Below are 16987 nucleotides of genomic sequence, written 5' to 3'. Positions count from 1 at the left end.
CATCCTCTAAGTGGTGACTAGCATTCTCTCTTAATTCATATTGTTATTTTGTATAATTATAACTACTCCTGTCAAGTGTGGTAACTATGTAACAATTATGACAATGACTTGAAACAATAGAAATTGGAATATTTCTTCTATTATTTTCAGTTTACACCACAATAACAAAAGGCAATGAACTGCTAACACAATAAACTAAAACTACAGAAACAGGAACTGAAACTGATGATGCTACTTACGGTATCTGACCTTCTTCAATGAACTCGAATTGCTTCAGAACAAATTCAATGAAAATTTGATCTGAATCAAGTAAGCAATAATTGACCCGTAATTGAACCAACTGGCTTAGCAAAAGAAGAACACGACACTGAAGCTGCACATCACTTGTCACAGTGTATTGCTGAAAAATGAAAGAGAACAAACTTATTTTCAGCAATTTGTACAAAGCATATATAAAGTTAAATACTGTTCAACACAATAACAACTTAGTGCCGTCCATGCTTATATCAGCTAAATTTAATCAGTTAATTTGGGAGAAGCATATATGTCCCATCAGCAGTACAATTTTGTAATTATTCTCTACTGGTTTTGATTGTTACACTCATCTTCAAGGAGAAAACTGTAAGGTACAAAAAAATGTCTGTAGACAAAAAATGTCTGTGGACAAAAAATGTCTGTAGACTATACACAAGCATCATAGAAAATGGAGGAATTAAAAAGATCATTTTTAAACCACAATCCTTACACATCGTACATCAATGGATCAACCATACATTTCAGTAATATGTGAGCCATACAAATGTGTAACATACATAATTGTCATAATAACCTGTCTTAACACAATTCATACAACCACGCTGTGCCTTCACACAATTACACTAGTACACATTTGGTGATAACTACACATTTAATAATTGATACATTGTAACTGTCAAAGGTACAAATGTTATGCGATCCCCAAAGAGATCACGTTGAAACACAGCATGAATGCCTAAACGGTTACAAATGTTCTTTGGTCTATCTGAAGATTACAGCAACAGAAATAACATGGTACCCTTCCTATGAACAACATACATATGTGACCTTTTACAATGTGATATTTTGACTTTAGCATTAGAAAAATTAAAAAGTTATTTATCTGTACTAAACATTGTGACAGAAGTATAGATAAATATATTCTTTTTAATTTCTGTACTACAAGTCAACATACCACATTACAAAAAGTTATATATTTACGTTTTTGTTCAGAGAACAGATGCCATGTTATTTTTGCATTTCTATTGCTGTAACCTTTGACGAGACAAAAGAGCATTTAAGCGACCACACTCTGTATCAATTTAAACTTGATCTCTTTGACAATCACATAATATTTGAATTTTTCGCAATTATGGTATGGCAATCATTAAATGTGGAGTTATCAACAAATGTGCACCACCACAATTGTGCCAAGTTGTGTGGACTGTGTTAAAGACAGACTATTATTACAATTATACATGTTCTACATTTTTCTGACTCACATACTTATAATATTTTAACTGTTTTCTCCTTAAAGATGATTACAACAATTGAAACCAATAGAGAATAAACAAAAAATTGTACAGCTGTTGGCACAAATACATTTTTTCCACATTATTTAACAACTGTAAATCATCACCTATAAAAAGCTATATTAATCTCGGTTATACTGAGCTGCAGTTTAGCTGCCAGTGGTAACAAAAAATTTACTTGATTACAATTTTACTTTTCAAAGAAAATAGTCACCTACATCTGCAGATAGTGAGCCCTATTTAAAATACATTACACCTTGTTATGCAGCTTCACAGTCAACACTGCCATGTAGTTGCCATGTAGCTAACAGAACTTTTCAGTCACCCAATCTAGCTACTCAGATAATTTGTAGAAACAGGCTAATGTTATGTTTTTTTTTTTTTTTCTAATTTTCTTTTAAATTAGTATGGTGTTAGACAACAGCTTACTGAATATCTTCACTAGTACTTAATTGCAGTTTGAACACTAGGCAAGTTTAAAGTAGGCTAGAATACCCATTACAATTTTGTCGCAGTAGCTGTCATACTCACGCCAAAGACAGGCCTGGTGTAACTCTCAATGCTAGTCTATCCTGCGCAAGCCTCTTCATCTCTGAATAAATACTGCAACCTACATCCATTTGAATTCACAGCTGTATTCATATCTTGGTCTCCCTCTGTCATTTTTAACCCCCACACTTCCCTACAAACTAAACTTATGATTCCTCGGTGTCTCAGAAGGTGTCCTATCAACCGATCCCTTCTTTTAATCAAGTTCTTTTCTCCTCTATTCTATTCAGTAGTTCCTCATTAGTTACGCAATCTATCCACCTAATCTTCAGCATTCCTCTGCAGCACCATATTATATTTCAAAGGCTTCTGTTCTCTTACTGCCTGAACTGCTTATCATCCACATTTCCCTTCCATACAGCGCCACACTTCAGACAAATAACTTCAGATAAGACTTCCTAACACTCAAATTTATATTCAGTGTTAACAAATTCCTCTTATTCAGAAACACTCTCCTTGTTACTGCCAGTCTACATTTTATATACTTTCTACTTTAAACATCATCAGTTATTTTCCTGCCGAAATACCAAAACTTGTCTACTACTATCAATGTGTCATTTCCTAATCTAATTCCATCAACATGGTCTAATTTAACTCAACTACATTCTATTACCCTTTTCTTTACTTTTGTTGGTGTCCATCTTATAATTACTTTTTAAAACACCACTCTTCCAAATCTTTTGCTGTCTCTGACAGAGTTAGGACATCAGTAGCAAACCTCGAAGTTCTTATTTTCCTGAACTTTACTCACCTTTCCACATGTTTCCTTGGTTTCCTTTATGTCTTGTTCAATGCACATTTTGAACAATACTGGGGATAGGTTACAACCCTGTTTCATTTCCTTCTCAATTACTACTTTCCTTTCATGTCCTTTTACTCAGGACTGCAGTCTGGTTTCTGTACAAGTTGTAAGCAATCTTTCAGTTCCTATTATTTTATCCATGCTGCCTTCAAAATTTCTAAGAGTGTAGTCCAGTCCACATTGTGAAAAGCTTAATCTAAATCTACAAATGTAGTTTTCCCTGTCTTCAACCTGTCTTCTGAAAGTCAGTATTGCCTTGTGTGTCCCCACATTTACCCAGAAGCCAAACTGATCAATCCCTAGAACAGCTTTTACCAGTTTTTCCCCCCATTCTTCTGTAAATAATTCATGCCAATAATTTGGAACTATGGCTAATTAAACTGATGGTTTGGTAGTATTCACGCCTGTCAGCACCTGCTTTCTTTAGAATTGTAATTATTACAGTCTTCTTGAAGTCTGAGCGTATTTCACTTGTCTCATATATCTTGCACATTAGGTGGAATAGTTTTGTCATGGCTGGGTCTCCTAAGGTTATAAGTAATTCTGGGGGAATGTCATCCACTCCAGGGGCCTTGCTTCAACTTAGGTTTTTCAGTACTCAGTCAAATTCTCATTGCAGTATCATATCTCCCAGCCTGACTTTAGCTACTCCCTCTTCTCTTCCATAACATTGTCCTCACATTTTTTTCTTTTATATGAACCCTCCGATACTCATTCCACCTTCCAGCATCCATTTATTTGCTTAGTACTGGCTTGGCTTCTGAACTCTTGATATTCATAAATCCACTTCTCTTTTCTCCAGAGGTCTCTTTAACTTACTCATAGTCATGGATTTTTCTACAGCCTTGCATTTGTCCTCCAGCCTTCCTATTCAGCCATTTTGCACCATTTTCCTATCACATTTTTCAGACATAAGTCTTCCCTTACACCTACCTTTATACCCAGATGTTATCATCTACTTCCTTCTTTTGACCTTTCAAAGGTACCCATTCATCTCCTATTGTTTCAGTCAAATGTTGCCTAATGTTCCCTCTGAAACTTTCAACAATCACTGGAACTTTCAGTTCCCTATCCCTTTGAAATTTCTTTTGTTTCAACCTGCAGTTCATAATCAATAAATTATTGTCAGAATACACATCAGCATGTGGAAATGACTTACAGTTCAAAACCTGGTCTTGAAATTTCTGTGTTACCATTATGTTATCAACCTGATACTTTCTAGTGCCTCCAATCTCTTTCATGTATACAAAATCTTCTTACATGACTATTAAACCAAATCTTAGCTATGATTAAACTATGCACTGTGCAAAATTATGCTAGGTGTTTTCTATTTCATCCCTTTCCCCCAGACCGTGTTCTCCTACTAATTTCTAGTCACATATCACAATTAAATTTTCTTTCTCTTAACTATATGATTACTTTCCTTTATTTCATCACACATTCTTTCAATCTCTTCACCATCTGGGGAGATAGCTGTCATATAAAATTGTACTATTGTGCCGGCCGGTGTGGCTGAGCGGTTCTAGGCGTTTCAGTCTGGAACTGTGCGACCACTACGGTCACAGGTTCGAATCCTGCCACGGGCATGGATGTGTGTGATGTCCTTAGGTTAGTTAGGTTTAAGTAGTTCTAAGCTCTAGGGGACTGATGACCTCAGATGTTAAGTCCCATAGTGCTCAGAGCCATTTGAACCTTTTTTGTACTATTGTTGTGGGTATTGGTTTCATACCTACCTTGGCTATGATAATGCAATCACTATACTGTTCATACAAGCTTTTCTGCATTTTTATTTTCTTTTTCATTATTACGCCTACTCCTGCATTACCCCTGATGATTTTGTAGTTATAGCCCAGAACTCACCTGACAAGAAGTCCCGTTCTTCCTGCCACTGCACTTCCCTAATTCCCACTATACTTAACTTCAACCTACCCATTTCCCTTTTTAAATTATTTAACCTTCCTGCTTTATTAAGGGATCTAATATTCCACAGTCCACCCCATGCAATCCCTGTTTTATTTTTCCTTGTTATGACGTCTACTTCTTTAGTCCCCACCCTGAAATCTGAATGAGAGACTATTTTATTATCATAATATTTTACCCAAGAGATGCCCCCATCATTAAGCCACAGAGTAGTGTTGCATGCACTCGAAGGAAAAAAATAACAGCTTACAGTTAACTATTCACAATAACAGCACAGGAAGGATATGTTGGCTAATGTTAAAAGGCCAGAACACTCAATCATGCAGACTGGTGACCTCCTTTAGGAACAATGTGTTAGTCTGGCATCTCCACAGACAACCACCTGTTGTGTGAACACCTAGAGTACAAAAACGATCTACATCGCTGAGACACCCAAGCCGCCCCACCTCAGCAAGGTCCACAGTTCATTGGGGGGGAGGGGGGGGTCAACATTCACAATTTTATACTGCAACATAGTCACATTAGGTTTATTGTAATACAATGAAGTGAATTTGTTTCTGTTTCATTTGCAGTTTAGAAGATTGTGAAAACACATCATAGTTTTTCTCAATTGTGCTGATCTCCTCATTGTATTGGGCAATGGACAGAAATTTCTAGAAGATGGAAGCCATGTTCTCAAGAGTATTACTGCAATTTATTGTCATAATTACACAAAATGGACTGCAAAAACATTGTAATCTACATTACTATATAAAAACAAGACATTGTTTAACATTTTTACCAAAAATATGGAAAAGTACTTGACTGATTTCTTTAAAATTTTCTACATGATACTATGATACTCTAATAAACACTGAGACAGACACAGACTATAGATTTTTTAATATTTATAATATATAAATATATATATAAAGGGAAAAAGTTGTTACCAAAGGTTTTGAAAAGTTATTGAGTGATTTACTTCAAAATTGTACATGATACTCTAATGAATATTTCAAAGCACACAGGCTGTATATTTTAATATATACAGGGTGGAGGAAAATTGTGTCATGAAATTTTAACCCTGGATAGCTGATGCCAGTAGGAACCAAAATTACTAATGTTGTGTAGGTCGATAACACAAAATTTTTAAGCTACACAAGCTTGGCGCCATGCACTCCGATTGGCCACGGGATTGCTCTGTTTCTGGATGCTCTGGACAATGCATGACCATGAACGATTTGCCTGTTGGAGATAATGATGTATCCAAGGCAGCTCGCATGCTCAGTGGTAGCGCGCCAGCCTTCCACTCTGGGGAGGCTGGAGGCGAATCCGCCTGGGTTCCGAAACATCCATTGTAGTTTCATGATATGGCGTACAGGGGACAAACTCATCAACAGCTGTTAGTTTGCATACAATAAGTCTTTCACAAATTGTGTTGGCCCTGAAAAGGGCCTTTTATTATAGCTAGGTTATTGTTTACTTAAAGCAGTTGCTTGAACTGGCGACCCTCTGACGCGACACAAGCTTGGTAACACCGAATGGTGTTTTGCCGAACCCTTTCAAAGATTCCTGACATTGCCTTGATGTGATTGGCGGCATGTTGAATGCAATTCATTAAATCCTCTTCGTTTCTAGGTGGTCCGTGTCTGGGTGGGTGAACTAGAAGCTTGGAGAATCCCCACAGAAATAAGTCTGGTGGCGTGAGGTCTGGTGATTGCGGGGGCCATGTCCTACGAGCACCTCTGACATTTACCCAGCCATCGACGAGTTCACTTAAATATCTGTGCACAGCACGACTGTTGTGTGTGGGCGCCCCATCATGCTGCAATCATATGCGTAGTCTTATGCCCAGCGGAACATCTTCCAGCAGGCCGGGTAGAGTTTCTTGCAAAAAGTGAAGATAAGTTGAGGAGATAGATGGACCAGCCCAATCAGATGGTCACCCACAATCCCTGCCCAAATGTTGAGCGAAAATCGTTCCTGATGTCTGTGGACGTACGTTAGATGAGGATTTCCCCTTGCCCAGTAATAAACATTTCGAGTGTTGTAAAGGTCATCCCCATGGAATGTGCACTCATTGGTAAAGAACACAATGGCGGGGAAGTCGGGATCTTGTGCAACATGTCACAAAAACCACTGGCAAAATCCTAGCCTGTGTTCATAGTCCACCACAGGATTTAGGTTTTGGACAAGGCGGAAGCTAAATGGATGCTGGCTGCCACCCCTCAAAACCTCCCAGACTAAGCGTGAGTGACCGCCATATCGTGCTCAACTGCTCGAGTACTTGTCGTAGATGCTTCCTTGAAGTGCTCGAGAACAGTCTCCTCAAAAGCAGCATCTCGTAGTGTTCAAGGTCTTGCAGCATCACCATGATATCCTACTAATGAGCCTGTTTCAACAAGTCACAGGTGAATTGCTGTAAAGGTTTTTGGGTGTGGATGGCGTCTTGCTGGGTACCGTTCCTCATACAACCTTTGAGCTTCATGTGCATTACCGTTGCCTAGTCCAACAACAAAAACCATATCTCATTGTTCTTCAAATGAATACGGTGCTGCCTTGCTTACTGTATGACTAAATCGCAGGTTACATGTGTGTGTGTGTGTGCTCCAAAGTGAAGCTTACATGTGAATGCCTCTGACGTGAGGTGGAGACAAACAGCAAGACCTATTCGACACATGTGCTTATCATGTTGGGGCATTGACGGGGCAAGAGACATTTGTATGTGTGAACTGACAACCATAGCACTGCCCATCAACCGACAAATGGCAACAGGGCAACCCCATGACCAATCAGAGTGTGTGGCACCAAGTCTCTCTAGCTTAAAAATGGTGCGCTGTTGACCAACACAACATTAGTAATTTTGGTTCCTACTGGCATCAGCTATCCACGTTAAAAATTTTGTGACACAATTTTTCTCCACCCTGTATAATATGTAACTATATGAAACACATACTATAAAACAAAAAAGACACATCACAAAGGAATTATCTGAATGTGATGGAACAACCAAAGGGATCCTGCAATGAACTGGTACCCCAGACAATCACTTGTCAGGTTGTATTGCAGGCGACAGTCAGGTGATACACTAGTGCCATCTGAGGCATCTCCAGACACGTCTTCAGCCTGGAATCTCATGGACTGGAGTAGGACTGTCTTCAGTGATGAATTCTGATTCAAAATTAGCCCCAAAAACCAGCAAAGATGTGTCTGGAGGTGGGATAGGACGAGGAGAGGAAGACATCTTATTAGCAAACAATGAAAACTCCAAATAGGGATATCACCACTGTAGGAAAAGATAGGTTGCTTCTTACCGTATAGATGACATGTTAAGTTGCAGACAGGCACAATTAAAAGGCACTAACACATAAGCTTTCAGCCACAGACAGCAGCTCTGACCTGAATGCCACTGATCCGAGCTGCCAGAGCTGGCAGTCATAGGTTCACTTTTGATATTTCATTAACAATAGTATAAGACAAGATGAATAATAAAATTTTTTTGACTATTATGGTAATTCTTACCTTCAGTGCCTTGATTACCATTGGCTCAAACAAGCGGATGTAAGCAGCCAGTGAATCCTTGTCAGAACCCCTCGTGAAATTTTTCTGTAGGAATGGAGCTTTCCGGTCATTTCTCCTCCTCATATAATTCATCCACCTAAATTTCAAAGGTTTATCACTGTCACATATTTATCAACAAAACACACACTATGTCTGCTAAGATACTGACAGGTTATCATAAAGGAATTATTTTTATACATGTATCTCTGTAGTACAACACAGGAAATTCAAATGAAAACTTACTTGTGGACAGGTTATTGCTCACAAATTACAAAGACCACTACACAAAAACACAGGAATGTGCATCGGGAAAAACAATTCATGAGATCACAGAGAAGATAGTGTGATGCATTATAAATGTAATTTAATGATTGTGTCACTATGAAATAAGGCCACTTCTGTTTATTACCAGAAGAAAACATAGCCCAGACAAGCAGCTAGACAATTAATTTAATAGTCATGCTTTCTTCAAATGGTGAAGCTCTAGGAGTGGTCACTGTCTGATACGCAAGAAAGTTGGTACAATGAATGAGCAATGTGATTCACTGAGATCGAGATAGAAGATGCTCGGTCACCATGTGAGGTGGACAAATGCCCTTGAACTTTCCTAACAATTATTAGTGAGCTCCTGGGTATTCTGCGAAGGTACTGTTTTGATTTTATGCACAATATTTCAATGGCCAATCCAGTCATCTTCCCCAGTGCTGAGAGTTTTGCTGTTATGTGCACTCGCAGCACTTTAAAAAGATGGCTGGGTCGGTGTTCGAAATATTGTTCATAAAATGGAAACAACAACTTTGCAGAGCACCCAGAAACACACTAGTAATCATGCATGCCAAGAAAACTTGAGGGATCATATCCTAACTTCTTTGTAAAGATCTTTTCAAAGAAAAGCAGAGGAATGTAACTCAGGAGATGCCTCAGCCAAGGATAATCATTAACTCTTTTCCACAACACATCAGAGCAAGCAGGGAAAATGTAAATACTATACAGAAGCCTAGCGAATGGAGACAGAACAAGACACACAGCATTAAGCCACACTGCCTGCACTCTGCTCTCTAGTGAAACTGGGTTTTAAGTACCTAAGCCTCAGCCATACATCATGGGTAGTAGATGGAACAGGTCTGCTCCAGTTTTACAAGGTGTTTGTGCAATCCTGCCTCAATTATAGTTGCACGGTTTACAGCTAAGTTTGCCATGAGGGGATTCAGCTGGTGATAGGAACATACAGGACAAGTCTGATTCCCAGTCTCTACGCTGAGGCTGGTGAACCACCACTCGTAATCCAGTGGCAGATCCATATGGTGCACCGTGTATGCCACCTACTGTCCACCTCATTATCTCCAGCATTCCATACTGTTGCTTGCTGCCCAATGGAATGATTATTTAGAAATAGGTGGGAACGGAATGAAGCCATTTGGGATTCGTGTGTGGCAGGACTTAGTAGCTCTTAATGTGGACCATATTTCTGAGCTTCATCAAGGCTGGAGTCATTTGCCACACGGTTGATAAAAGGATCCAAAATTATTTTACATTTATCAGCATAAAAAAGGAATTTTACTCCGTGCTGTGTTTTTAAATCAATGTTTTACACAATTTTATCCTAGCACTGTGGCTGTGTGGTTGTCTACACAGATGGGTCTGCCCAGGTAAATGCATCAGCTGTGGTGTTTCCAGAATGTGTTATGAAGATTCGGTTACTTGATACATTAACAGTGTACGATGCTGAATTATATGTGATCTTGAGGGCAGTGGAACAGATGCGGTGTCTTCCTGATACCAAATTCCTCATCCACACTGACTCGCTACGTGCCCTTCAGCCTACCCATCACACGTACCGAGCACAAAAGTACCCTCAGCTGATCTGTGACACCCTTTCCCACTTACAGAAGCAAAGCAAGGATGTGTCATTCTGCAGGGTACCAGGGCACATGGGCTTTCAGGATAACGAAGCAGAAGATGATGCAGCTAAGAGTGCCTACAATTTCCAAATGTGCTGCCTCTGTAGTGCACTTACCTCACTGTTGAGGCAGAGGATCATGTGTCAGTGGGAGGAGGAATGGTTAGAGTTGAGAGAAAGCTGCACCTGGCAAAATCAATAGAGTGGCTGTGGCATTCCTCCTTCCAGCCAGTGCAGTGCCTGTGGAGTAAGCACTGTTCTCTGATGCATGGATTCTTCCTCCGACAGGAGGATCCACCCGTATATAGTACTTATCGGGTACAAATATACCAAGCCATGAGGGCTGCACCCAACTTATCACCTAACTTCCTCTCTACTTCAGGAAACAATGATTCAAATGTGGTCTGTGTATCAAGTTTTTGTGTAATGTCTGGTGTTCTCAATAGTATCTTCGGTATATGATATTAACATGTGGATGGTTGCTTCATCTTTTATTTTCTAATTGATCAACCGAGCACAATTCCCTGTTACACTGTTTTCGATTTGTGTAGTTACAGTCCATGTATATTAATCACAAACTGCCTTGAGGCTTATATCTTTTGATGTTCTCTGTGAAAGTGTAAGTGTGAGTGAGAGTGAGAGTCCCAGGGTGGTTGATAATAACATTTTATATTTCACTGTTTGGTGCATATTTTTCACAAATCAAAATGACATTCATCTCCCATTAGTTGAGTATGGGTGCTGATGACTTATCTTTTGAGTGCTCTATACATACAACCACCGTCACCAATCATGATGTGCAACCAATTAACAACTTGACAGAGGAAGGACAGAAGATTAGAATTCAACATCTCATCACCATCAAGTTCATTAGAAATGGAACAACAAAACAGTATGGCATGCAAAGACACAGCATAAAGGCATGGCACAAGTGGAGACATGTTTTACTCTTGTGTGAGCTGCAATTAACTGTACAGATTTTAAAGTAATCAACCAAGCATCTGTCTAGGGCAATTTAGAGACACAATATAAAACTTAAATCCAGAATGGGACTTGAGCCACCATCCTCGCAAATGCAAGTACACTGTCCTCCTGCAACATCACCTCACTCAGTATGTTGTATTGCGCATTAAAAGAACAGAAAACCGAATTAATGATTTCAAAGACATCCTTCCACCCAAATCAATTTTTGATTTCTTCTGCTCTGTCACATGGTGATTTCATTGGCCTTTTATACTTTCATGTCCCTCTGCAAACAGTTCAGCTGGTAGACAATGCATTAAAAGTTGACAGTATCGATCAAGTGGTTCAACCAAGTCCCTCCATGGACTTTAATCTTACTAAACATGTGTCAGCAAAGATAATCAATTTTCGAAAGTATTATGTAACTGGATGGATAAAAAAAATCTACTCACCATATGATGGCAGGAGAACACACATATAATAGTACCTAAATTTGCAAGTTTTCAGAGTCAGTGATTCCTTCTTCTGAAAGAAGGGTTAAAGGGGAAGGAAGAGGGATGACAGGAAAGGACTGGTGAAATTTAAGAAATGGGGAGAGTTCGGAAAAGTCACCCAGAATCCCAGATCAGGGGACACTTACTAAGTGGTATGAGAAGGAAAGAGAAGATTTTTTTATTTATCCAATTACTTTATATTGAACATTTGTTGAATTCACTTGGAAGATACATTTCAGCTATATTGGCACCTTACAGGACTGTTCCAGTGTTGGAGATTGCTATTCCTGATGAATGTCAACAAGTCCTTCAGGAAATCATCAGTAACCCCATGGGATCAGTGCACGTAAATTCGAAATAGTCACTGGCACTTGCAGTCAGGGCACACATTATCATGAAACAGTAGTTCTAGTTACCTTCCTTATTGCTAAGCAGTTCGAGAGGCTCACATCATATCCATATCTTGATTCATACAGACAAGAACTGCAGAGACCCTACACCTGTGTAATCCTATGTTCTGCATAATTTCTGAACATACAGGTATGTCATCCTAATAGGAAATATGTTGTTTAGAAACAGAATGCTACCATCTTTATTATAAGAATAACCTCCACTGTCTCTAACAATGGAACACAAATGCTTGTTTACTTTCAGTCTGTTACCTCCTATATTATATTCTGGGATAGCTCTGCACTCTCTGAGCATGTTCTTAGACCAGAAAAGGGTGAACAGGCAGATCTGCAGTGTCAGTTTGCAAATTTTGTGTAGGTTGTTGCTCAGGTATCTCACAATTCTAACTCTGCAATCCCTGTACGGACACTAAATCATGGGATTTGTTGTTGGAAATACTGACTCATTCAGAAAAAAACTGTAGCTTTCATTCAATGAACACAGGATGGAAGATGATTTTCACCTGGATAACATTTCCTTAAATATACAGATCGGTGTGTACTACTCATCAAGTTTTATTTTCAATAAGATTCCAGCAAAACTGAGAAAAGTTGGTCATATACCTCAACTCTTCAAATATTAAGCTGAAAGGTTTTACTGTGACACAGACCTCCTATACTGTATAGAAGTTCCTTGCATCAGTTCTGAACTTCTCTCTCTGCTGCATTGTTATTTCATATGATCTCTCACAATCATTTTTAATGTTTTATTGATTTTTTTCAGTTTCATTTGTTTATAAATTTTTATTTAGCATTCTGCAACTTACTAAATGTAAAGTCAAAATTAGCAAATCTGATTCATGAAACATTTACAAAGTATCTAAATAGAAATTTATGGGAAAATAGCTCAGCCCTTAGAAATAAACACTGGTGTATGGCAAGGTGATGGCCTATCCCCAGTCCGTGTAAATTGTGTTCTAGAAAAAAAACGCACAAGATGAGAAATTGGAATGGATATAAGACTTCACCAGTAAGGTTGGGAAAAGGAAACAAAAATACTGGAATAAACTGCCTTACATTTGGGTGAATGTTTTTGCTATTCTTTCTCAAAATGTGACATTCTGTAGTGACACAGATTAATCTTCTAGAAGAAATAGCCAAAAGGTCCGATTTAAGATTTTCTGCAGGAAAAAAATAACATACATTAAAGATGCACCAATATTTCTAAACACAGACACTGGCCAAACAGAGGAGGTTAAAAAATTTAAATATCTTGGTGAGATAATTGAAGAAAATAGTCCAGAAAAAAAGATGCTATAGAAGAAGGAATACATATGAGGTACCACCCAAAATATCCAAGAATTTCATTGCATGAGTCAAATCAGTAGCAGCACAGCATTCCACAGCTAAATGTCATAAGAGGCACATCTTAGCTACTGTGGCACAAAGATGCATCATCTATGGTGCACGCAGTTGTGGGCTGTAGCGGTGCGTGTCAGGATGTGTTTCAGTGCTTCTGTGAATTATGAAATGGGTAATGTGAAGGAGCAATGGACCTGCATCAAATTCCGTTTCAAGTTAAAGAAAACTGCAGCTGAAAGCCACCGCTTGCTGCCAGAAGCATTTTGTGGGAATGCACTGATTCAAGCAAGAACATTTGAGTGATTCAAGTACTTCAAGGAAGTCCAAGAATCTGTGGAAGACAATAAACATTCTAGTCTGTCAACATGTGCAGCACCGGAACTGATCACAAAAGTGTGAGATGAGATCGACAATGACTGAAAGCAGACAATTCATTATGTTTGTGACAGACTTGGACTGTCATACAGTACATGTCAATGAATTCCAGCCAATGAACTGAAGCGAAGTTTGTCCCTCGCCTTCTCAGCACTTACCAATGAAACCTCGGGTTCCAGAAGTACACTGAGCTGCAACAAAGAGATGGTGAGTGTCCAAAATTCTTATCCAGAGTCATAACAAGAGATGAATCTTGAGTCTACGGTTATAACCGTGACACAAAGCAGCAGTCATCACAATGGCTAACGCCAACCACCCCAAGGCCAACTAGAGTTCAAAAAGTTTGGTCACACTGTCCACAGGCAGTTTTACTGTGTGGTTTTGAGGTGACTGAGGGAAAATTTTTGGTGCAAATGGTCCGAGTTATGGAAAAAGAAAGACTGGTAGGTGCACCATGACAACACATCCATGCACACCTTACTCGTTGTGAAAGAATTCCTGGCCAAAAACAAAATGGCAACGGTCCACCAGCCTCCCTATTAGCCAAATCTAGCCCCGTGTGACTTCTACGTGTTGTCAAAGATGAAAATCATGCCGAAAGGGTGACATTTTGACTCAACTGAAGATGTCCGAATGGAATTGTACCGTGTACTGAACACCCTTAACCCTGCGGACTTCCAGGAATGCTTCCAAAAATGAGAACAATGCTGGAATTGTAGCATACATTCCCAAGGCGACTACTTTGAAGGTCATTAGGATTTAAGTATATTCCCAAGGTGACTACTTTGAAGGACATTAGGATGTAGGTACAGTTTTCTGATTTTTGCAATGAAATTCTTGGATATTTTGGGTAACACCTCATAAAATGGGAAGGGCATAAATTATAACTAGAGTCCTTTACAATAAAAAAATTGCCTGTCTGAAATGCAAAAATAAGGCATTATAGTACACATAAATAAGAAATACAGTACTAGGAAAATATTTAAGAAAATTATTAGGAAAATATTAGGCTCATGAAAAATTGCGGGAAGTTGGAAATTACAAAGTAATGATGAATCAAGACACAAAAGAAATGAAGACATTAGCTGCCAAAAGGCATTGATTTGAATCAATGGGGGAAGTTGAAAATTTGTGCTGGACTGGGGTTCAAACCCATGTTTCCTGCTTACTAGGCAGATGCAGTTACCACTGCGCCATGCGGTCACAGTAGTCACCATAACTGCATGGACTGCCTTAGCACACCTCGTGTCAGACCCAAATTCTCAACTTATACCACACACTACCAATGCAGTGCCCATGCTTATTAGCCTCATTACTCACTGTGTCTTGCAAATTCCCATAGGGGTTTGACCTTGATGTGCATCTGCACAGAAGGGATCAATGGCCATCATCATCATAATAAATGGGCAGATAAAAGTGGCTTGGACAAGTGGATACAACTGGATGTGAGTATATGCATATAACCACACCCTGTGGTGCTCACACTACATGTATGCCCGCCACGCGATCTACACTGGTTCAGAGCATAGCGTGGGCTTTATCGGTGATCGGTGTGAGTGGAGCAGTGCAAAGAGTGGAGCAGCAGGTATTAATGGTGGATAGTTACATGGTAACAAAGTCAGTTGTTAGCTGAGAAATTTAATGGTGTCAAAGTGCCATGCAAAGCTTAGTCTGAATATGGTGCCAGACAGGCTCTGTTCTGAACAAGTCTAAAAACATTCCAAAACATGCCTGCACACCAGAAAATGTAGCTGCAGTTCACCAAAAAATGCTTCAGAGTTCTACCAAATCAACTTGGTGCGAAAGATCAGAATATCACATTGATCATGCGAACAAATACTCTACCTGGACCAGTACGTGCATCCCTACCAAGTGTCTACTGTTCATGCATTAAAACCATCATATGTTCCTCAGCACCTCCTGTTTTGTGAGTGACTATTCATTAAGATAACAATGAATGGCTTCGACATGGATCTCTCATTTATGTCTGATGAAGTCTCATTTTACCTGAGTGGGTATGTTAGCTCACAGAATCACAGGTTCTGGGCAGTGGAGAATACACATAACTTCTATGAAACACTATTGGATGATCAGAAGTTTGGGGTCTGGTGTGCAGTGTCAACATGCCACATCATTGGTCTCGTCTTCTTTCATCAAACCCTGACTTTTGCACATTACATTTCCAACACTTTGAATCTATTTGTGGCAGCATTAACGGAGGAGGAAAAGACCTACAGTTACTTCCAACAGGATGGAGCTACTGCCCATACAGCTGACCGAACCTTGGAGCATATTTACACAATCTACAAGCCTGACAGAGTTGTTGCCCAGTCTGATCACGGCCCTAGCTGGCCACCCAAGTAACCTGACCTGTCAGTGTGCAATTATTTAACCTGGGGAGCCTTTAAGTCTAAAGGGTATTGCGACAACCCTCATAGTTTTCAAGAACTGTAGCAGAACTTCAAGTCAGATAAGACTGCAGCAATTCCAGCAATCCATCTCCGATCCGCCTTCATGAACTTGTTGACCAGGTCCCAAAAATGCCAATAGATGAATGTTGGTCAATTTCAGCATTTGCTGTAGTCACATTAGTACTGTATTTACTTTCCTCTGCACTGTTTCTTTGTACCCTGGAACTCTGTTCCCTGGGCCACTTTTATTTGCCCTACCCTGTATACGTGGTGTCTGTTCATTTGGACAAGTCCGAGAAAAAGAAGACAGTAATTTTTTGGACATTGATTTTGAATGCAAGACAGTAATTAACCATGTTGTTGTTGCGGTCTTCAGTCCAGAGAATGGTTTGATGCAGCTCTCCATGCTACTCTATCCTGTGCAAGCTTCTTCATCTCCCAGTACCTACTGCAGCCTACATCCTTCTGAATCTGCTTAGTGTATTCATCTCTTGGTCTCCCTCTACGATTTTTACCCTCCACACTTCCCTCCAATACTAAATTGGTGATCCCTTGATGTCTCAGAATATGCCCTACCAACTGATCCCTTCTTCTAGTCAAGTTGTGCCACAAACTCCTCTTCTCCCCAATTCTATTCAATACCTCCTCATTAGTTATGTGATCTACCCATCTAATCTTCAGCATTCTTCTGTTGCACCACATTTCAAAAGCTTCTATTCTTTTCTCGTCCAAACT

At 39.4% G+C, this 16987-nt stretch overlaps 1 protein-coding gene across 1 annotated transcript in view; it reads right to left on the bottom strand.

The window, feature by feature from the left end:
• Positions 1 to 16987, bottom strand: part of LOC126473149 (huntingtin) — a 516516-nt gene that overhangs the window by 288430 nt on the left and 211099 nt on the right. Inside the window, exons 22-23 of the mRNA XM_050100007.1 lie at positions 8320 to 8455; positions 240 to 400 (exon numbers count right to left, since the gene is read on the bottom strand). Coding sequence (XP_049955964.1) covers positions 240 to 400; positions 8320 to 8455 — 297 coding nt within the window. The remainder of the gene's footprint in view (positions 1 to 239; positions 401 to 8319; positions 8456 to 16987) is intronic.

This window comes from Schistocerca serialis, chromosome 4 (assembly GCF_023864345.2).
Source record: "Schistocerca serialis cubense isolate TAMUIC-IGC-003099 chromosome 4, iqSchSeri2.2, whole genome shotgun sequence".
Lineage (NCBI taxonomy): Eukaryota > Metazoa > Arthropoda > Insecta > Orthoptera > Acrididae > Schistocerca > Schistocerca serialis.
This window is presented reverse-complemented; position numbering and strand designations above follow the sequence as displayed.